This window comes from Protomyctophum bolini (genome assembly GCF_963924005.1).
Source record: "Protomyctophum bolini genome assembly, chromosome: 20".
Taxonomy (NCBI): Eukaryota; Metazoa; Chordata; class Actinopteri; order Myctophiformes; family Myctophidae; genus Protomyctophum; species Protomyctophum bolini.
In genome coordinates, this window is record NC_137881.1 from 23,271,075 (window position 1) to 23,294,395 (window position 23,321).

At 43.4% G+C, this 23,321-nt stretch overlaps 1 protein-coding gene across 1 annotated transcript; it reads right to left on the reverse strand.

Moving 5' to 3' along the window:
• Window positions 1-635: 635 nt before the first annotated feature.
• gal3st4 (galactose-3-O-sulfotransferase 4) lies at window positions 636-22,841 on the reverse strand (the record flags this gene model as incomplete). The annotated part of the gene is made up of 6 exons (XM_080792281.1): window positions 22,506-22,841; window positions 16,111-16,227; window positions 5,536-5,839; window positions 3,095-3,382; window positions 1,946-2,152; window positions 636-1,295 (listed from the first exon to the last, which is right to left on the reverse strand). Exons 1-6 carry the CDS (start codon window positions 22,526-22,528, stop codon window positions 636-638), a joined length of 1,599 nt encoding a protein of 532 aa, XP_080648407.1. The 5' UTR covers window positions 22,529-22,841.
• Window positions 22,842-23,321: the final 480 nt, after the last annotated feature.

Here is a 23,321-nt window from a genome sequence, read left to right on the forward strand (position 1 = left end):
GCGTATATTTCCGAAATCCACCCTGAAATATAATACTCCAGCGTGTCAACGCGACCAGGACTTCATCGACAATAGAGATAAAAGACAAAATGACGTTCCGAGTCTTAAGAAAACGAGCAAAAACCGAGCTAGAATGTTTTAAAGTGGAAGTGCAAGAGGACGTTTTTATTTTTTTTTCCTTTCCTTCTCCGAGCGAGTCTATTTTTCTCTCGTAAAAATCCACACCAGGCTCAGCGTCCTGTATCCATTGGTCCAGGAGTTTCAAAGGCGAAAAGGTACTGCAGGTAGATCGGCTGGTAGGCGGGGGCGGAGTGACCGAGGAGTCCACAGGCTCACCCCAAACTAGGGCTGGGCGACATACATAATATATATACATACATACATACATATATATATATATATATATATATATATATATACACTTTTGTGATATGAGAGTAGATATCGGCTGGGATTTCGGATATTGTAATGTGATATGGTCATGTAGTGTTCTGGGGGGCGAACATTCGCTGAAAATAGATCGTCTATTTTGGAACGAAACGTTTAAGGACATTGATATTATTGTCAAAAAATAATAACAAAAAAGGTTTTTGATTTTGTCCATAATTTAAGCCCAGCCCTACCCCAGACCCACACTATCTCAACCTCGCCACCTTCGCCTCCCTCCGTACCAACGTGCGGTTGCTCCTCACCAGCCGGCTGCCGTCCCAGTCCCTCTCCCCCTCCCCCTCCTCCGCTGTCCTGCCACCTCCTCCTCCTCCTCCGAATGCCAGCCGTGGTCCTGTCCTGGACGGGTCCTGTCTGACGTACGGCCCGACTCCTCCGGCCGCCATCATCATCCCGTGTCCCTGGTTGGGCGCCGGAGGGCCCGGCGGGGCTTGGGGCGGCGCCGGCGGAGCGGCCCGCGGGAACAGCTTGGCGTCCAGCACGTCCTTGTACTGGATCTCGGGCCGGATCATCCGCAGGCAGGCCCGCGTGGTGGCGTTGTCCAGCCCCGGCTGGAGCTCGTAGCCCAGGATCTTCACCAGGCCGCTCTGGAAGGGCCGGATGGCCTTGTCCCGGATGCGGTGGGCCTCCACGGGCCGGCCGCCGTCCCGGAGGCAGACGTGGGCCAGCGCGTCCCGTCGCGACCGGAGCAGCGCCACCTCGTGGTCCATGCGGGCGCGTCCGAAGTGGTCCACCTCCTCCCAGAAGGTCTGGTTGAAGGCCCGGTACAGGTGCCAGTCCAGCGCGTTCCACTCCCGCAGCTTCTCACGCTGCTCCGCCGTCAGGGACAGGTTGGGCGGAGCCTTGGCCTGCAAGGGGGGTTGCACACAATTCAGTTATAGCAGCAAAGTTAAAGAAACAAAATGAAGTTTATTAATTGACAATGTGCTAAAATAAAATAGAGATAATTAACAAAAACGGATGGCAGTTGAAGTGATTGAATTAAAAAATAAATGAATGCATAAAACGCAGTTAATGTGCAGTAGCAATAATTCAAAACAATAATTTACTGGTTCATGGTAAAATTACAATTTACAATTTAGGCATTTAGCAGACGCTCTTAATCCAGAGCGATTTACATTAAGCAAGAACAAAAAGCATGGGGAATACATCACATAAAAACATTTATCATGAAACATGCATAAGCTAAAACAAGCTAAAAAAACAGGCCATTGATTGAATAATTTCTTTTACCTTCAAGAATGTAAAAAATTTGATCAAATAGCCAAATCTAAAATAATCTAACAATCCAAATGATAATCCAAATAATAATTCAATAATACAAATAATGATCGACATAATAATAAAAAAAAATACTTTGGTCAAAACAGGCCATGAGTAAAAATCTACAAGCTCACGTGTTCGGCGATTTTAAATCCTTTTCAGATTAATTGAAAAATAGAGTTCGATTCGATTATCTCAAATAATGGCGTCTGGACGGTTACGTAATGATGCCCACCTGCGGGCGGCCGCCTCCCACAGCCACGCCGGCGGCCACCGCGGCCGCCTTGCCCACCCAGGAGCCGGCCACGCCCCCCACGCCGCCGCCGCTGGGCTTCTGCTGGCGGGCGTTCAGGCTGAACGACACCACGGCGTCCAGCGGCCAGCAGAGGGCGTGCCTGAGCAGCACCATGGACTGGTCGAAGTACTCTGACACCAGGATGAGCTGGAGACACAGAGAACATGGATCACTGTTGATAAAAAACCCATTTAGACCTGAGAACAGATGCTACCAATGTCTTCTAAATATGACAGTTTTCTGAAATCAGTGGTGAATCAAACCTTTTCATGTCAAGGACCCCAAAAATGATATGCAATTGGTTGCCGACACCCCCATCTCAAAATATGTTGTTTCAGGGACCTCCTTATGTTGTTTCAGGGAACTCCCAGAAGCAAAGATATGCTGTGAAATACTGTATATTAGGGCTGGGACTTGATTTAAAAAAAAATCTAATTAATCAGAGGCTTTGTAATTAATTAATCTCAATTAATCACATTTTAATCGCATGTCAATATTTGAACCTGAGAACTGTGCTAAGTATTTTTAAATGGATTTTGGTATACTAATGAATACATACGTTTAGGCAATAAAACATTGTTTTTGTAGTAATAATAGGGGTAATAATTATTATCACAACTGTGCTGTAATCCACGGTATCATCGGATAGCCTTGTAAATCCTATTTCCAATCCACGGGGACAAGCAAAGTGATCTCAGCGGCTTAGCGTGGCACTCTGTGCCGGACTATGAGCTTGTAATAAAATGCTAGTAAATGCAAATTTTCAACAGCAATTCTTTTTAATAATGGTTAAAGTGATTAAACGCTAAAGCGACACAGATGCGTTCCAGTCCTAAAAGCGTTAAGACATGAGGCCTATCCAGGCCTTCTCTTTTTTTGTGCTAAGGACCCCCCATCGGAAAATGTTTTACGCACAGCAGAAGAGTTGTGTACACTAAGATTCGTTTTTAGAATGTACAAAAAAATAGCAGATAGTACAAGCTTGTGGTAACCCGGACTATATGAAAAAGTAAAGTGCTGTTGTTGTTTAGACATGGATACAAGTATGTAAATGTCAACGGTCGTCCGTCCGTCTGCCGCCAGCCTTACCTTGAAGGCCCGACGGACGGCCGCCTCGCCGCGGCGCGCCAGCCCCAGGGAGAAGTTGGCGTTGTGGTCCATGCCGAAGTCGAACCACAGCAGGTTGCGGGCGTAGTGGTTGTTCCGCAGGCGGGCGTCGTAGTAGCGGCGCGGGTCGTCGGCGAAGTCGCCCAGGCCCCGGGCCTTGCGGAAGGCCGGGGCCACCTCTTTGTAGTAGGCGAAGGAGGACTCGGCCAGGGCCACGGGGTCCCGGATGATGGAGAAGTAGAAGGTGTCCGCCGGCATCACCTTCTCCACCTGCAGGGGGGCGACGGAGAGCGTAGACCATGTTCAGATTAGGCCCGGCACCAATTATCACACATACCGTAATCGCAATTGTTTTGAGATCGCAATTTTTGGCATAATCATCGTAATTAGGGATGTCCCTATCGCGTATTTTTTGCTCCCGATCCGATTCCGATCATTTGATTTTGAGTATCTGCCGATACTATTTTCATAGAACACAATAGTACAATGTCCAAAATCAGAGACAATATCCAGTCTAATATCATGATAATATTTATACTAGAAATGTCCCGATTCGATTCCGATCATTTGAAAATGACGTGATCGGCCCCCGATTTCCGGTCACGTCATCGGGACAACCCTAGTCGTAATCATCGTTTCCATGTTGAAAGATTTCAAACTTTTTCAAACGTTGTGGAAATAGCAGACCTACAAGCTAAAGCTTCATATTAGCAGGTGATTAGTAGATTTGGCGGAGCACCTAGGTGTCATTTAGCTTGATAAGTGATCACCAAGTGCAAACATTAACCGTGGTAAAACAAACAAACTGCTATTCTGAGCAGGTACAGAGGGCAGAGGACAGGTTTGCCGTTTTGTTTCCTTTGTTAATGTGTTCCTTTGTTAATAAAGAAAAGAACCAGAAAAACCTTCAAGAATGGAATGCAGGAATTAACCATAGATCAGTGGTTCTCTAACTTTTTCACGTCAAGGACCCTCTGACGGACATGTATTTGGCTGTGGACCGCCATCTACATGTCATCACTGTGCCAGAACAGAACATTATTATTATTCAAATTTTCAAGAAAAAACAAAAAAGAAAAGTGCTTGTTTATGTGCTTTAGTTTGAATAAATAAGCAACTACATTTTACAAACAAGCCCCAAAAACCCCAACCCCACAACTACCTATACTTTGCAAACAACTACAGAAAAACAAACCCAAAGACGCTTATAATAAGCAGACATGGCAACACTGGTTAAGAGCTTGTGAGTTGCATTCACACAGCGGTATGTATGCTATGACAAGTTAACCACATGTCCATGCAAAGCCACACTATGCAAACTAAGCAAACAGCAAAGACAAAGCCTACTACTACTACTACTTCTCAGACTTTTTCATGTCAAGGAGTCATGTTTCAATTCATGTGTATTTGGCTGTGGAACCCCCCCACCTGAGGAGATTTTATGCCAGGGAACCCCAGATCTGTGTTGTTAAAAATATTAACATATTCCCCATTTTATTACATTTTTAAATGGTATGTATATACAGGTTTTAAAGTGGTTAACCTGATTTTGATGCTATGTTATTATTAACACATTTAGCTGGGGACCCCTGAAACCCCCTCAAGAACCCCTGGGGGTTCTCTGACCCCACTTTGACAACCACTGGTTTATTGATGAAGAAAAACAATATGAAAGCTAAGATGTGGGGTTGGGACAAAAAAAAGAAGAACAAAAAAAGCCCTTAACTTGTGTTTTTGTTTCTGATTGACCCAATATTTTAACCCCATATAGACAATTAAGGGCCGTAAAACAACACATACAAGTTAGGCATTTTAGCAGATGCTATTTATGCATAACTTACAGTAAAGAAAGGTAAATACAAACATCAAACGCAGAGGGACAATGTAGTGCCACAGTAATCTAGGATCATAGATAAACAAAGAACCTCTAGCATCAGTCTAAGAAGCAATATAATATCAAAAAACTATAATCTGCACATTTAAACTACTATAGAATGCCAGGTAAGCAAATGAACCTGGCATCTGTCTAAATAACATGCCATCTAAATTACATTTTAACCTTTGCACTGCATAGTCATCACATAGTGAAAAGCAATTAGAGGGAAGCAAGTAAGCAACCCATAGGGAGAACCTGAGAAATCTGAGTGAACGGTTTGTTGCAGAAAATGAGTCCCATAGGGCCCTATTTTCGTCAGTGCTAAACCCCTTATCCCTGAACGCCTTTGCCTTTTTTTTTGTACTATTTTGAAATACATTAAAATTGTTCAACTAGCCGATCTACATCAACATGCTGTGAGCTTGTAGATCGCCGATTTGAACTATTCAAAAATGTTTTTCAAAATAGTAAAACAGGCAAAGAGGTTGAGGGATAAGGGGTTTAGCACTGACGAAAATAGGGCCCCTAGTCAAGAAGAGCGTCTCACCTCAGGCTTGTTGAAGCGCATGTGGTTCCCCATCAGGTGGAACTCCACGGCGCGAGGCCCCCGGTAGCCCTTGACTCGGTGGGCGTTGAAGGGCAGCGGGTAGCCCAGCTGGTAGCCCACGGGCAGCGCAAAGCGGAGCTCGCGCTCCTCGCCGAAGCGGTACAGCATGTTGAGCACGGTGCTGCTGGCCGTCTTGTGGGTCTTCAGGAACATGACGTGGGTGTGCGGCCGGCAGGAGCCCAGCGACGCGCCCTGCGCGTCGGGGGACGAGGAGAAGAGGGCCCCCCGCGCCGGCTGGACGCTGCTGGAGATACGAAGACAAGAGACAGGGACGGTCAGTTTAGCCGCTTAAACTCATTACCTGATGCCGATTCTACGCATGCCTTCTAAATCAGTAGTACAAGCTCGCAGCTTGGCACTAAGCTTTTTAAAATATAATTAAAAAGGTTTTTAGATTCTGTGAGTGTTTGTTGAGTAACAGGGGTCTCCCCGTCCCTCCAGCCCTTACTAGGCAGAAAATTTATTTTCTGCCTAGTAAGGGCTGGAGGGACGGGTTGCCTAATTCATCCAATCGTGAATGATAGAGTATGAACAATATATATATATATATATATATATATATATATATATATATATATATATATATATTTCCTTTCCTGTACGAGTTCTCTCTCCTGATTGGACCTGAACATGTGTTTTCTGTTTGTTAAAAGAGCTGGAGAGACCCCTGTTACTGAACAAACACTCTACAGTGATGATTACTATTATAGAGCTGTTTAACGCTCATTTAAATCTTTAACAACAAATAAATATCACTTCCACTACATTTATGCCCTACTTTGTAATAAGTTCTGGATCGCAGCATTAATGCAGGGGATTTGTACTGTGTATGAAACTCAGTGGAGTGGATTAATAGTCTAACAGCATGCCATCTCCTAACCATGCAGTGAGTTAGGAGGCATGTTATCCCCTGCTGTTATTCCCAATTGATCTGAAGACACTGTAAATCTAAGGGAAACTATTCTATACTTTCATTACACTACAGTTTTACTTTAGGTTTATTACACTTTACAGGGTACAAATATTAGTACAATAATTACTAGTATACATTTCACAAATTAAAGCTACATATTCCTTGAAGTTTTATCATCCTACCCAGGATTCAAACTTGAGTCTCTCCATGGGAGAACAAAGATCTACCTGTCATCCAAGCGAGACACTGAGCTACATATAGAAAATAGTGCTGTGTAGTTCCTGTTGTTTTGAGAGCCTTGCAACTCGATAAGAGGCTTGCTATAATACAGTAAGGTTTTATTCCGAAAACACGTTCCACTCATGCTGCCCAAGGGAGAGAGAGACAGCCAGTGTGAGGCATGTTTGTTACCACGTTGCTCATTTCTAACCTCAACATCCTCAATGAGATTCAAAACGGAGTAGCTCTGCAATTAAAATCTGGTGTGTTTGGAGGAATGTGCAGAGCTATGGGAATCAAACAGGTGAATGAAATCACGATTATTCATAAGAGTCTATGTCATCACGCTCATAAGATTGGCTTTTTAGGGACTTTTGATATACGCCGTCAATTTCCGTGTCATCTACTGTTATGTCTATATTATGACCATGGATATACTCTAAAAAAGTGTGGAAAACGCATTTCACCACATCTTTAAAACCAGGCTGTGGACCACCCCCACAGACGCACGCAGAGATTATAACAGTGCACTGGTTTGCTCTCAACGTGTTCTTGTCTCGTTATCGCATAACAACAAAGCCAACAAGACTCCTATGAGATCTACACACTGCAACAGAACGATATGGCTGCAGGGTGGGCGCCGCAGTAAACAGTAACATTAGCACACATCTTATCACGCCAACGCTGTTATCCTCACATCAAAGCACCACCAGAGGAAGGAAGTGTAACCAGAAATACCATAATGCAGAAAAACAGTAACATTTGAAGTACAAATGCACTTGACAATAGTGAAAGTATACTCATTATGCAGAATGTCTCATTACACAAGTTTTTCTTTTTGTTGTCAAAACTGTTGTCAAGCTCACAAGGTGTCATGGTGTGTGCTTGCTTGTAGATATTTGCAGCTATTTTCAACGTATTATGAAATACTGCTTAAGTGGTGAATGTATATGTAAAGAAATCTAAATATGTAAAGTAGGGGTGCACTACAGATATCCGATAACCGATCTCCGATTATTTGCAGGGTCATATCTGCCGATACTGATTCCGACCGATTCCGATATTATACAGAGGACCACAATTGAAACAAGCTTAGGCCCTATGGGCTTGGCCCAAAGCCTGTTAATAAAGTATTCAATCAATCAATAAATAGCATACACTCTTTTCCAAGTGTCTGTTTTCACAACTGAATGAATGCTGAATGAGAGGAGTACACAAATTGTATGTAGAACGATTAAATAATCTGTATTATTTTGAGACCGATCAGATATCGATATGGCATTTTTATGGCCGATATGGCCTATTCCGATTAAGCTACCGATTAATCATGCATCCCTAATGTAAAGTCATAGTCAACTTGCCTTAGTAGACAATTTGCCTTTGAGGTGTAGCGGAGGAAGTCTAAACTGTTGAAAAATGGACATGACTCGGGTAAAGTAAAAGTACCTCAAAATTGTACAGTACTTGAGTAAATGTATTTAGTCAATACTACAGTATATCCACCACTGCCCAATGCCCATGCAAGACCTGCACTGCTGCAGAATGCTGCAGGGGTGCAACAAAAACAATAACATTAGGAGGAGAGGAGAGATGAGAGGAGGCGAGAGGAGATGAATGGAGAGGAGGAGAGAAGAGGGGAATGGCGAGGAGAGGAATGGATGGGAGAGGAGCACCCGGAGAGGAAGCAGCCAGTACGCGCCAGTGATTACTTATTATGGTCATTCAAGTAGTTCAGATAAAGATAAAGCCAGAGGCAGATTGAAAATTGTTAGCAGACAAGCCAGTGCACACCGACTGCACTCCAACAAGCTCGTGAAATCCCTTGTCTCCACAATGGTGAAACATGCATGGAACTGCACAGGGCCTGACTGTTTTAATTATGCTAAGCACCAATAGTCAAGACGTCTTTTTCAGCAGGTGAAACGTGCATTTTAGGAAACGAGATACTGAAGATGAGAGGAGAAACGTTTATGAGTTACGATGACTCATTTTTAATCTCATCTTCATAAAGCTGAAATCTAATCTACAAGCGAGACGTGTGAGCCATCTGCTGTTCTCTCCATTTCTGAACCATTTTCAAAGTGAAAGTTAAAGTGGTTAAGTGGCCCTGGGGGTTTTGTGAATATTAACACCAGAGGGATGCGAGCACAACTCCAGTCACACGCGATCAATGGTGCCAGGTGGAAACCTTTTATGTCCATTTACAGTTAAAAAAAAATGAAAATAGCAGATCTACAAGCTCACGGCACATCACATCGCCACATGTTGTGAGCTTGTAGATCCCATTGTATGATGAGGTAGGATATTCATTTGAGGTTTCTGCGCAACGGCAACAATAGCATGTGAAGAATGATAGCCAAGACTCACGTTCTGTCCATTGAGGACATTCTTGTTTCAGCTTCAAGCCTTCCTCTGCATAATTGTATATATATTAAACCAATGAAAAGTATTAACAAGAGCTTTCACCGTTTCTGGTCTAAAGGCTCATTCATAGTCTGGATTTTCTATGGTGAGGTGACCACCGCTCCGGTGGTGAGCTGACCACCGGAGCTGAAATAACGTTGAGCGGTGGTGAGTAAAAACAGAGAGAAGGGCTGGAGCGGTGGTTTGCTCTTCACCGCGGCTCATGACGTCATGTTGTAGTTCGGTGGTCACCTCACCACCGAAAATCCAGACTATGAATAATAATAATGAATACTACGTCTGACAGCAACCATATGTTTAGCTACATATAAGAAGCAGCACTCTCAAACTCTGCGTCGCATCCAGACACGCGGCAGAGCTTACCGAGCACCCCCTGGAAGGGTAAATATTCATGCTTCTATTTACATCTCACTGTTGTCAGGCAGAAACCTTGTGAGTCCAAAACCGTCCCTTTTATCATCATCATTATTATTATTAAAAAAAAACATTATTTTGAGCTTGTTCGCCATTTTCACTACTTTTATTTTCAATTTTCACTACTTTTGTGCGACTCTCTTGTATGATGAAGGAGGGCGTTAATTTACAGAAAAGAAACATGATTAAAAAGTGGAAACATGGAGATATAAGGTTTCGGGCCCCCATTTCTGCCCTGACAGGCTAGCTGAGTGCAACACTTCTCCCAAGTTGAGGAGGAGATAATGGGGCTCTCTGCTACCCATAATGCATCTGTGTTGGTGCTCGCTCTCAGCTTCCAGTGGAACCCACTTTCGCTTTTGACTATTTTAATAAGGGTTGTAAGGATCACCCAAATCTATCCCACCGTCAAAATCACAAATAATAAACAGCAGGGGTGAACAGTAATACAGTAAATGGAGGATTATCCTTACAGCCTTATCTCGGGTGCGATGCACAGCTTCAAACAAGTTCCTAAAGTTACGTACTGCGACAATTACTCTTACTGATATACTTGTGGAGCTTGACCACGGACACGTTAACTGCGGAGAATTGAAATCCTGAAATAAGCTTCGCTTCACTAACCTTTGAAGAATCACCCAAGCGCTAATGTAAGTCCGCCATTGCCCCTCGTTGACTTTGCATAATTGCATTGCGCCTCAATTTCCCCATCAGCCTTAGGAAGCCAGTGTGGCTGATCTTTATCTATCCTACTGTGTCCGATGGACACAATGGGCTGTATTTTGCGTGTACCAGGTCAGGTAAGTACCAGGTCTTATTCCCTAACTTGAGTAAACTAAAGACCTGGAGGCGTGATCAATGCTCTTTGGCCACTCAGAATAGCCAAATGGCATTGAACACACCTCCAGGTCTTTAGTTTACTCAAGTTAGGGAATAAGACCTGGTACTTAAGACACGCAAAATACAGCCCAATGTATCTCTCCCAGAACATATGTTGATAACCACCAGTGAATGAGCTCTTTTGTGGGGGCAAGCGAGCGAGCCGCACAGGCGTGCACGCGCCGCGCCACACACACACACACACACACACACACACACACACACACACACACACACACACAGGCATACAGGTCAACCAGGCTATTAGTTTGCTATGGCAATAGTCTGCAATGCTCTGTGGTTCTGCCTCATTAGGTCTGTGGCCACACACCCGTCTGTCTGTCTGTTGTTCTATATTCCTTATGCTATTGAGATTACAATTCCTTTTTCAAGAGAGAAAGTCTGACTGACTAAGCACATCAGAAATTCCTCAACAGAAGTGATACCGCCAACCATGAGTCATAGTGTCAGGCCACTTGATGCTGCTTCCTTTCTATTTTCTTTAATTTCATTTAATTTCATTTTCGCTCTCTTTCATTTTTCTGGTATACATGTGGCTTCATTGCCTCACAGCTGTGGACAAGGGCTTATAAATGCATTCTTCTGTCATTACTGCCATCTGTCCAGCCATGCATAATAAGGATCAAACGATCGCAGTGGACAGTGCATGCACTTAAGCACTGTGTACTTATTTCACTTTAAAACATTCCTGCGGTCATTTTCAGGTCTGCTCAGGCTTTTGTGTGCACCCGACAGTTTTCAGTTGCTTGATTCAATATTTTATTTATATTTTATTTTATCAGACACGTCCCGTTCCCATATAAACCCATTGTAATTTCAAACTCCATTGTAACCATGACCAGATTCATTGAAAACACATGTCCCTGGCTGCTTCTGGTGACTGATGTTGTCCTTTTAATGTAATGTGGGAGGGTATTTTTCCTTTTTCTTTTTTTGAGGGGCGCTATCCCCTCCTATATTCAGCTATTAGTGTAGATTTTCGTCTTACACAAACATTAAATTCCCATTGACAATTGGGAACATTTACGTCATAGTGTCAAGCAAATCGGCTTAGTGTCTACTCTATTTTATGTCATGATGATCTCACTTATCTATATCTCACATCACACGGGTGTGATTTTTCATTATAAACGTACAAACAAAGTAATTGAAAAGACATACACCCCTCACACATTCAAAGGACAATATCACTCACCAGTTCAGAACCAAGCACAGGAATTGTCAATGAATCCAACATGTTTAAAATTGAGTTTGAATACCTATAGGCTACTTTGACTGAAACAATAAGGTTGAGTACTTTGAAAACCACTGGCCATACGTAATTCACAACATCAGTACCCAGAGGGCAGCCAGGTGTCCAATAGCAAAACATACTGTAGCACACTCAAGCAATATTGTGTTCATTGAAAAGAGTGACCCCCCCCCCTTCCGTTCACGAAAATATATATTTTATTTCCTTTTCTGCTAAGCAACAAGCTATACATATATGCTTAGATGTTTTCTATTTGTATTTGGATAAATGTGCGCGACTGTAAAGACGAAACGGAAGTGGCGAGGAGGCTCCACTTCTGCTTTATCGCATACTCATGAGACCTCTTCCGGTAAGGCGAGACTAGCCTACTGCCTGTCCCTCCATAACAAATATAAAATAAAGGCGAAAGCCACAAAAAAAACATTAAAAAAAAAGTGTTGCATTCCTTCAGGCGATGGGACGGTAGCTCTGCTACACGCACGCCCACGTACGCATGGAGTGTTTGTTTGTTTACAAGTCAGACAGTCGGCCAGCTCTGCCAGTGTACTGCTATGTGGCTTATTTCTACTCTATAATGTTTTCAGATACATATTTTAGCGTGATGATTACGTTTAAACAAGTCAATACTGTCTGTTTTTAGTCTCATTCAAAATGACATCCAGAGTAGTTCTGTAATCATCAGCAGCTGTGTTTGGACGGACGTGCAGAGATGGGAATAATACAGTGGAATGAAATCAAGATGAATTAATATGCATGTGAGCCTCGACACGTCATCACGCAGTACGTTTAAAGGAAGATTTTATGGACTTTTTTTGACACCCATTGTTAGGTATGCCCATATGATGAGCACGGAAATGGTCTAAGAGTGTGATTAATGTATTTTTCATTTCACTAGGTCTTTAAATTACCTATGAGCATTAGTGAGATACGATGATATCAAGCTAAGGTTGTAAATGAGTGAAGTGCTACTGCTCCTTTAAAGCCTGGTCATAAAGCCAACTATAATGTTGTATAATCTTGCGCTACATCATAAACCATCCAGACCTCTCAGGTCACCTGGGAAATGTCTTGCTTTCTGTCCCTGAAACCAAACATTATGCTCCACACACATCTGGATGGAACAAACAGATACTGCAGGTCTGCTGCTGCAGTTCTGCTAAATCAAATCAAACACCTTCCTGTTGTACAGGTTTTAAAATCATTAATTGCAATCATCACACTGGTCCAGCCTGTTCAGCCTGTCCTGTCAAGACTGGAAGCACGCTCCACAGAAATGGCCCGTCTGCAGTTTGCTTATCCATTTAAAAAAAGCAGCTGAGCTCTACAAGCTCACAACGCTTCTCATCAAGATTCAAGACAAGTTGTGTTGTGAGCTTGTAGGTCTGCTTTTTTCACTATTAAAAAAAAAAAATCACACCGTGTGAACTGAGTGGTGCAATTCCCCTCTCCCCCCTCCTCTCCTCTCTCTCTCATTAGCAGGCAACAGTGCAGCACTAATACTATCTCTCTCTCTCTCTCTCTCTGTTTCTGGCACAACAGCGCCCCTACTGGTACGGTAGTCATACTGGTGCTCATGAACCAACACATAAATAGGCACACACATAGGTGAACACGGACATTGCTGTTCCTTGCTATTGTTTCCACTGTATTGATGACATTTTAAGTGGCAAGCCTTGCCTTCTGTTACTCTTTGCTTAGAAGACATTTTTTAATCAGCCTTCGGTCTTAATGGGTTAAAGAAGCTCTTTTCATTTGTGTCTCTAGTCTCTCTCCATCTCTCCCTCCCCATCCCTCTCGAGTCCCTTCCTGGACATCTGTAGTCTCCGCTCCGCTGGGCACCGACCCTTCCTGTATGTCCACAGCTATTTGTGTGACTCTGTGGCTTATTGTATACAAACAGGAAATTAAAAATAGGCCTATGAATATGCATCAGTGCATGCTGAAGATGAAGTGCTTTCAGTCGTAGCATCGACATTAAAGCAACGGGTCAGCAAAATATGACTGAATTATTACTATGCACATAATTTCCACAGATCCCTGAACAAACAGGGACTGGGAGTGAGGTGACCGGTTGGGTTCAAAGATGTTTGAAAGTTAATTTGGGACTTTCATTGATCCTGCCATGTGATATTACCTGGGGAACACCGATTCTGTCTGGTATTCAACCATTACAAATTCAGAAAAAAAACGTTTGTCAAGTTTGATTAAAAAATGCTTGCTTTAAAATAACCTATATATATATTCAAAGATTTGCACAAACACTCAAGCTTAAAATCTACAAGCCCATAGCACGCATCTCTCTAAAAATCACACAAATGCTCGCCCGGTTTAATGTGCTAAATTCGGCCTTGGAAACTGGCAGAAAACAAAGGGATACAGAAATAGCAAGGCCCCATAGAAACTTTAGGAAGTTGTTTGATGATTCAATGCATTTTCACAGATTATTTAGCTTTCAAAGAGATGTTCTTTGCTACATATGTTGTCTAGGGGTTCGAATCTATCGCGGTGCATTCGGCTTTGTTTTTGTGTCTATACCAGGGGTGTCCAAACTTTTTTCAAAGGGGGCCATATTAGAAAATATTAAAACACCCAAGGGCCAACCTTACTATATCTCCTGACATAATGTAGTGACGTATATAACAAAGTCACATAATGTAGCGTCGGACTAGTCTATAACAAAGTCACATAATGTAGCGTCGGACTAGTCTATAACAAAGTCACATACATGTGCATTGCATTTAAACAATTCTATTGAACTCATATCATCAATATTTCATATCAATGGTCTTTTGTCGGGTGTGTGCTGTGAACAAAAAGTGTCTCTCAGCCTTTTTTCAGCCATATGTCACATTACCAAATGTAACCAGACGAGCAACGTAAAAATAATAATACAAGGAAGAAGGAACAAGGAACACTGACAAATTATATTCTGGGAAATGCCCAGGTTAAAAAGCTTGAATGCCTCCCCCTGGCCAGCCGGGGGCCTGACGGAGGGGAAAGGAACTGGTTGGAATAACGTGTTCCTTACTTCCTTCCACGCCCCTGTCAGGTGTAAAGGAGCAACTTGGACACTCAGGCATGAAGGAAGCATGAGTTGAAGTCGGTTGCTCTCCCCAGATTGGTGGAGGGTGTGTAGAGCCCAGGATCACATTAGATAAGGGTGAAAAATGGGTTACAAAAATGTGGGTTACAAAAATGTGGGTTATAAACACAGATGGCCCGTGTTCAGGGAAAGGAAGCCGGGCGGGGAGGGTGATAATTATCACTGTACGGAGTCCAGTGACAACACCCCCCCTGCCTATCGAAGGGGAGTGTTGGGCGGGAGGAGTAGGACAAGGCTCTATGTATGTCCTCCCGGTGGGGGCTCCTCACTGGTAGGTGAGTCAGTGGGATACAACAGCAGTGACACAGCAATGTGTGTGGGGAGGAATTAATTGGCATAACGACGCTAAAAAGAAAAAATAAATAAATCACACCCGTGTGAAGAGTGGTGCAATTCCGTGTGGGGGTCCCCGGAAGTTCCAGACCCACAGGAACGGCCCAGGTTGCCGGGCCTATTTTCGTGCTCGGACACAGCCAGGGACACAGCCCAGAGACACACATAGCCGTCTATAGCAGTGGTTCTCAAAGTGGGGTCTGAGGACCCCCAGGGGTCCTTGAAGGAGGGGGTCCCCAGCTACATCACAGTTAGGAACCAAATGGACCCTTATGGGACTGTAACTCAGAGTGTACAAATCTCAGAGTTAAATTAACATTGATTTTACAATATAAATTGGGGGTCCCAGAGATAGAAATGCCATTAAATGGGGGTCCGTAGACTAATGCATTTCAAACTGGGGGTCCTTGAAATTAAAAGGGTTGAGAATCACCTGGAGCCGTACAAATCTTCCCCCCATCTTTTCAAATGGGGGTCCACGGGCTAATTAGTGTCAATTTGGGGGTCCTTGACATGAAAAGGTTTGGGAACCACTGGTATATTAGACTGGAACTCACCTATATGCTTTCTATGGCATAGGCAGCTCCCGGGAGGATCCGCAAGGAGAAACTACACGCAACTGCAGGACATGAGACTAATTAATTAGAGCGATAGAGAGAGAGAGGAGTGTGCGTGTGTACGTGCGTGCGTGTGTACGTCAATTTACCAAAGGTGCAGACGATCAGAAATCAGCAGAGAGTGAGCGACGTTTGCGCTACTGTATGCCGAATTTAAGTGGACTCGGCCCCAGACTTTCTTTTTCTCCCTGGAAATAAAAACGTCTGGATTTCCGAGGCTACTGGTCTATAGGAGTGGTTGCACCACAAAAAGAAATAAAAGGTTTGCGTCAGGATCACCATCTTTTTTTGGAGGAAAAAGTGGTTGAGAACCACTGGAGTAGACGACCCAACATCTGACCTTTTGTTGAAGATGAGGCCCAGGAGCTGCCCGGCGAAGGCGATGACCACGAACACCAGCAGAGCCTTCCAGAGCCACAGCGGACCGAAGCGACCGCACGCCAGCCACCGCATCCTCCTGATCACACACACAGACACACACACACACACACACACAATTTATTTACGTCTAATAGAGCGTCGCAGTCCCGTCCCCTTACATGACGATAATTCCCATATGCATTTTCCCCATAGAGATTTCAAAAAGTATTTATTCAAAGTAAGTCTCAAACAAAGGCAACTCGGATTGTCACAAATCATGACAACAATCACAATATTTTGGGCCGAACAAATAATTAGGGCAGGGTAAAACACTTTCGTTGCTTTTCGGAGAGAGTGGGTGAAGACAAACAGACAGGCCTGCCAGAGTGTAGGACAGACAGACACAGAGAGACAGACCAGACGGTGAGAGACAGTATGAGTCATAGAAGTACAGATCAGTGCAGTATGGTATGATTGGTATCCCATTCCCAGGGTATTATCTGCTGAAAGTCTTTCTCTCATCCAGAACAGGCTCTATGGGCTGACTCCTGTTCCAGTGCATAGAGGGGGCCTCTCTACGACGCACTAACAGTCATAAAAAACTGTCCGCCGCATGTTTCCACTGCTAAAACGAATTATGTTGTCTGTATAAGGCAAGGGATTCTCGAACGTTTTAATTGCAAGGATCCCCATAAATCTTGAGACTGTACTAATGGTACTGTACTAACCCAATGGACTCGAGAGGAACCATTTGGTTCCATGAGTAGGCTACAGCTACACTCTCAAGAGTTACAGACCCATAAAGGGTCCATTTGGAACCTCCTCACCCCATTACCAACTCGCCCCGGGCATACAGCCGGCAGAACTGCTCAGCCTGGTATTCCTAAAGTAACCTACCGGTAAGTAAAGTATGCTTAAACGGTTAAACCTAACCTTATTCCTAACCTGTTCATTTACATTCTGTTTATGAAGCACCTTTTGGAACAAGAAGTTGCAACACTCTCTCTCTCCCCATTTCCTGTCAGCCTATACTGTCTATCCCTCCATAAAATATATAAAATAAAGGCGAAAGCCACAACAAAACATAAAAAGTCAAAAGTAGTAGATCCGCAAGACTAAAACGCTTGCTGATCTGCTACTTTTGGGTGAAGTTGTAGTGTAGTATGATGAAGTAAAGAGGTGTTAATTTACAAAAAAAGCAGCAACGATAAGAGTTTGAAGTGGTTACAAAACAAAAAACTGGATAAAACGGGCATTAAAAACGGCACAGAAGACGAACACATCTGTGCAAGAAAGCATCAACTGGCGGTGACTGCGCTTCTATTTTATATTGCAAGGGGAATGTAGTTCCATAGAGTAGAGTGGAGGGAGGCTGCACTGCAACTGTGAGCCTTGATTTGTGGGACAGTTACACAGCAGCCAGGCCTTGGTCAGAAGTCCTGATAGATCGATCTCACATTGTCCTGATGGCTCAATAATTTAGACACTGTAAACTACAGTATATAATGTAACTTTGGGTCCAGCCTGTGCAGTGCTTTATATTTGATTACAAGCTAGAAAAAGTGCCCCTCTGGGCACAGGTCTCCACCAGGGCAGGTCAGGTTGTGGCCTCCTGGTGGTGCTATATATATTAGGCCAATGTGAAAAGGGTGGAATTTCTTCTTGCCTTGGAAGGCAATTGGATGATTTGAGGCATTGTTCCAAAAATGTGTTTTGCAAAAAAACACCTGTTGGTGGTGCTATAACAGGCCAATGTGAAAAGGGTGGGATATGTTCCTCAGCCTAGTAGGAAAGTCTGTGAAATATTTAACATAAATGGCACACTTTCACGTAAATGGCACAAATTTTGAAAGCCAATATTAGCCAATTTGGATGGAATCTGAAATATCAGACAGATCCGTCTTGAACACATGACTATAGAGATGGTGTGTAACGATTAGCTGGTGACGGACGGACAGACGGAGCACTCCTGCTCTTGCATCTTCGTGACGCGACTGTCTGGATGCAGGTTAAGTCAAACTAACGGGACGTCAGACTAATGTGTGAATCGACCAGGAATCGAACTCGGGTTTTCTGTGTGGAAAGTCAAAATCTTAGCCAGTAGCCTAAAGGAGAAAAATCCTCTTTAGGATAGGGAAGAAGATATTCAGGTTTTTAGCTATTAGGCCAAGGCTCTGAGCCAGTATGGCACAAGAGATTTATTTATGCTTTTCTGTTGTATAACTGGAGCTTGTGAGGAAATGCGACCAAACGTGCAACAAGAGGAAGTGGTCAGAACAAGTGTCTGCATCTGTATGAACTTTGGTCAATTTTTTTCACACACGGTTCTCGATAGGGAAACAATTTCAAAGTCTAGACTGCAGCAGCAAGAGAGACAGAGTTGTTCCGCTGTGGGAAAGTGCACAGTAATTGTGCTCTGAGAGAGTAGAGCTGTCAGTCACGATCATGGCATTTTGTCATGACGATTAAATTGTCACTCAAATAATTGGCAATTAGCGATTTGAATTGTGTTTTTGGCATTGCACATTGGGAACATGCAAATTAGGCTAAGATAAATTACATTTCTAGTTTGGTTTTAACTTAAGGCTTCGTAAACCCCCTGTCATGTGTAAAGGAGCAACTTGGACACTCAGGCATGAGTTCAAGTCCGTTGCTCTCCCCTTTTCCCCCATATATGGGGACTAGGTTGGTGGAGGGTGTGTAGAGCCCAGGATCACATTAGATGATTGACACAGGGGTGAAAAATGGGTTACAAAATCGTGGGATAAAAAATATTAAAAAAAGTAATAATAATAATAATAAAAAGGCTTCGTAAACCAAAAAATCTGAAATGACAAATAACTTCAATATTCAAAGAAATTACTGATATAGCTTAGAACTTTATACGGGATAGGGTTTATACGGGACATTTACTTCTTAAGTTAAAAGATTTAAGAAATAGTCTAGGCTCAATAAATGTGAGCTTGTAGTTCTGCTATTTCAACTATCTTTAGAAAATGTAGCATGTTCAACATGAAAATTATTAGGACAATCATATGCAAAACATAAAATAACTGATTATCCCACATTGTATTGCGATTAGGCGATTATGTAAAAATTGTGACAGACTTTGGACAAATAACCAAATACACAGTTATACTTGTTCTCTCTCAGAGTCCAATGAACACTCAAGCACAGACAAGCACAGCACCTGTTCAAATCAAAGAGGAATATAGATGTCTTGGATATCCAATAACTAAAGATGTATCCATCAGGAACAACACATGAAGCAATCATATGCTTCCTCACGCTTTAGGCCTTTCCACTAAAAGTCGGAAACAACATTAAAAAAAAATATCAATTTTCACATGTGGCTCTATACCATCTTATTTGATTTGCATAATTATGGAGATTTATTTTATTTTCCTTCAAATTGTGGCCTCTCGGAAATATTGGGGTGTGTGCACTGCTGTTTGGGTCCAAACTGTTACTTTTCAGGATTCAAATTGAAAATGATCAAAAGTAGCAGATATACAAGCTCAAAACGTGTTGCTTCACAGTTCACACCGCGTTTCAAGCTTGTATATGCTACTTTTGATGCTTTTGTGTGATGTAGTACGATCAAGTAGTGCGTTACTTTACAAAAAAACCACAAAAAGTTAAAATAAGGAGATAAGCGGGTTGGGTAACCACTAAGGGTATGCAACGCAAGCAAGAAGCGGTCCTCGACGCAAGCAGAGAAAAGTACCCCTGGCGTCCTTTGGCAGCAGAGAGCAAGAAGGCTTTTCCTCCTCTGCTCGACCAGACACTTCCGCCGACACATTGAGTTGTAAACGGAAACATGATCGGCATGGATAGATCACATTGAAAGTTAAACAGGACAACATGACATCATCGTTCGAAGCACAGCTTTGCAAACTTGGTCGGTGATTATCAGGCCTGGACTGGCCACTTGACAAGTGGGGGATGATGTCTCCTGTGAGGTTCAGACACTGGCCTAAGACATTATATTTCCAGCTTTATAAAGTGGGACAACAAACAGTCAAACAGCCTTATCAAACCTGCTCAGTTGCAGAGTAGATAACAGCCTCTAGTTTATACTATAAACACCCGGCCAGGGTGCAAGACAGCCTTTTACTAGACCACAGTGTGTTTTCACTGTGTTCCTTTACAAGGTGAGAGAACACCTTTAACAACTCTCACAACCACAGCCATGATGTTAGAACAGTGGTTTTCAACCTGTGGGTTGGACTCCCAGGGGGGGTCCCCCACATGATTTATAGTTTTTGGCGTTGTGAGTGAGCTTGTAGATCTGCTATTTTCAGTTGTCACAATATTTATCCGTTCAACAGAGTCAAACTAAATGCAATGCTTCAACTCCTACAATTCCAAGTGCTTATCATGGCGGGGTGTCCCCAGTAAACATATTATTTTGGGGGGTTTTGGCCTGAAAATGTTGAGAACCACCGATTCAGAATATGAAACGGTATTGTTCTGTATCCAACATTAATTAATAAATAGGTTCACTGCAATTAAATAATATAACAATGTATCGGCCAAATAAATAAGTAATGAGGTATTTAAGACAAAACAAAAATATGAATATGATATCTGATTGTGTGTTTGTCTCTGCCACGGTCTGCAAGTGGAAGAGCTCTAGGGTATGGTGGTGGGCGTGTACCTAAAGTCAGACAGACAGAACAATGCCACCGTCATCAGTATCCTATCATCCTATGTCCCAAGAAATGTCTATTAAATTATTCTAGAATGTGCAGACGTCTGTCCTGAACATAAAACCTGGTTTTTAAGTTTAAAAAACAACAATAACACCACGTGGTATGAAGCATTCACTACAAAAAATCCAGTTTCACTTATGTGCCAGCTTCCATGTGTGCCTCCTATACAGTATATCAGGCCTATACAACGAAAAAGCTCAAAAACATAATTGCCTATAAATACAGTCCGCATTATTATGAGGTGGTGGACGTGCGTGCGTGCATTCAAGAGAGAAACTACATCATCCATATCCACCCATCCGTGCATAAAGCTGCAGGTCCCACCGGCCACCATCACCCCTATCCCATCCATCCTCTCTCCCCGGGCCCCTCTCATATAGAGCTGACAAAGCAGCCGATATGCCGACTGCAATGAGTTTCAATGTACACCATTAGGCGATGGCTAGCCCCGCAAGCAGAACCCGAATGTAGTAAAGTTTCTGACACTTTTAAGACTTTACTTGCATTGGGTCCTGCTTCAAGTGGGGCTGTCGCCAGTTACGCACAAACAAATACAATGTAAACAAGCCATGTTACGGACTTCTGCGCGCTTTTACCATGGTTATTTATGTATTGACTTACGAATGTGCGAACTATAAGTACCTTACATACCATACCGACACATCTCCTGTGTCGCGGAAGCCGTTAAGTATTTTTAATCCATGATTGATTAAAAATGTCGCTTCTTCCTACCTTGTTTATTGACACCTCGTGTACCGCCTATCTGGCTAGCTAGTGGTGCTACAGCTATGACGGAGCAGATCAGAGGAAGGGACATAGCCCGCAAAGCCAACCGCACATCGAGAGGCGGTACAATAAACGGTAAATAAACAAGAAGAAATCAAAGCGACATTTTTAATCAAACATGGATTAAAAATACTTAACGGCTTCCGCGACACAGGAGATTTTATCAGAGGTATGTAAGGTACTTATAGTTCGCACATCCGTAAACAAACACAATAAAAAGCGTCCTAATTCCGCGCCGATGGACTAAACGATGAGTTTGAGTATATCCGCGTCCCAACAATCGCATTGAAAAATCTTAGCTTGACCAGGAACCCTACGGGTCAGCCCGGTTCGGTTCGGATTGGGCTGACCCAGGGGGTTCCGAGAGGGGCTAGGCGATGGCATGCTTCGCGGATGGATATTGTATCAATGTAGCCTAGTTGAATAATGAAAGGTGTTTATGTTAAATTCAACGGTCAACCCCTTTCTCTCTCCCTCTCGCCGTTTCTTTGACAAGCCATGCGTCGCCTATCAATTCACCTCACAGACAGTCCGTCCGTCTCTCAAACATAACGCTTGGTTTTGATCTCCTCGCTACCGGTGTGGCTGCCTGGTTGGAGCGGCTCGCACTATAGACCGACGGCAAAAACGAAATATAAATCGTGTCTAAAAAAACAAATAAAACGACCTCTCCACACACACAGACACAAACAACTCCAGGTCTTTCGTCCGCCACGCTCCAATCTGAATCTCGGTCTGCAAAAAAGAAACCCCACGCCCCCCCCCCACCCACCCACCCACACACACACACACACACACACACACACACACACACACACACACACAGTCGGCTACGGTACCGACTCCTCTCGGATCGGCACAACCCGTCCTTTACCTCGCCCTCCGTCTGAACACCATAGCGGCGGCGGTGCTCGTGCTGGTGGATGAACCGTTCCGGTGGTGACGGCGGTGCGGGTGATTGTGCTGTTCTCCTGCGGCTGCTGCAGCTGCTTGTGTCGGCGACGGAGGCACCGACCAGCCCGGTGCATCTCGAACCGGTGGAAACGCGGTTGATTCAAGCTCCGACCGGCGGCGCAAATCATTCACATATCAAGCCATCTGTGTTATTTTAATGTCGTTTTTAATCTTTTTTTTTTTTAAAGAAAAGGTCGTTGTTTTGTTATTTTGTCTGATTAATAATCGATGAAAAGTCCTTTATGTTTTTGGTCTTGTCTAGGTAAATATTAGAATGAGCTATATCAGTCTCCAGCTCTCTCTGCTCTGCGCGCTTCTTTGCGAACTGCCTCACTCCTGACAGTCCTGCGTGGGGAATATTGCAATAGCAGATTGGAACGCCGAGGAGAGCAGCGTTGCCAGATTTTGGGAGATAAGCAAACAGGTCTAGGAAAACAAGCCCAAAATAATCTGGTAATGGGGTCCGGCACAAAACAGGTTCAGATATTGGGATTATTAAAGACAAATAGCCAGGGATGTGCTAGTGGTGCTATGTTGCGCGCACACGAGTCACGAGTGATCACAGATTGAAATAACCTCTTTAATTTAGGCCTATTTATTATCACACAATATACTGTAGGCCTATAGCCTATCAAATGTATTCTATTTACTTTATTTTTGTGTTTTGGGGCTCCCCAACAGGAGGCATGCTTTGGTTAGATATAGCATTGGTTATACATAAGGTTGGTGAGGGGTG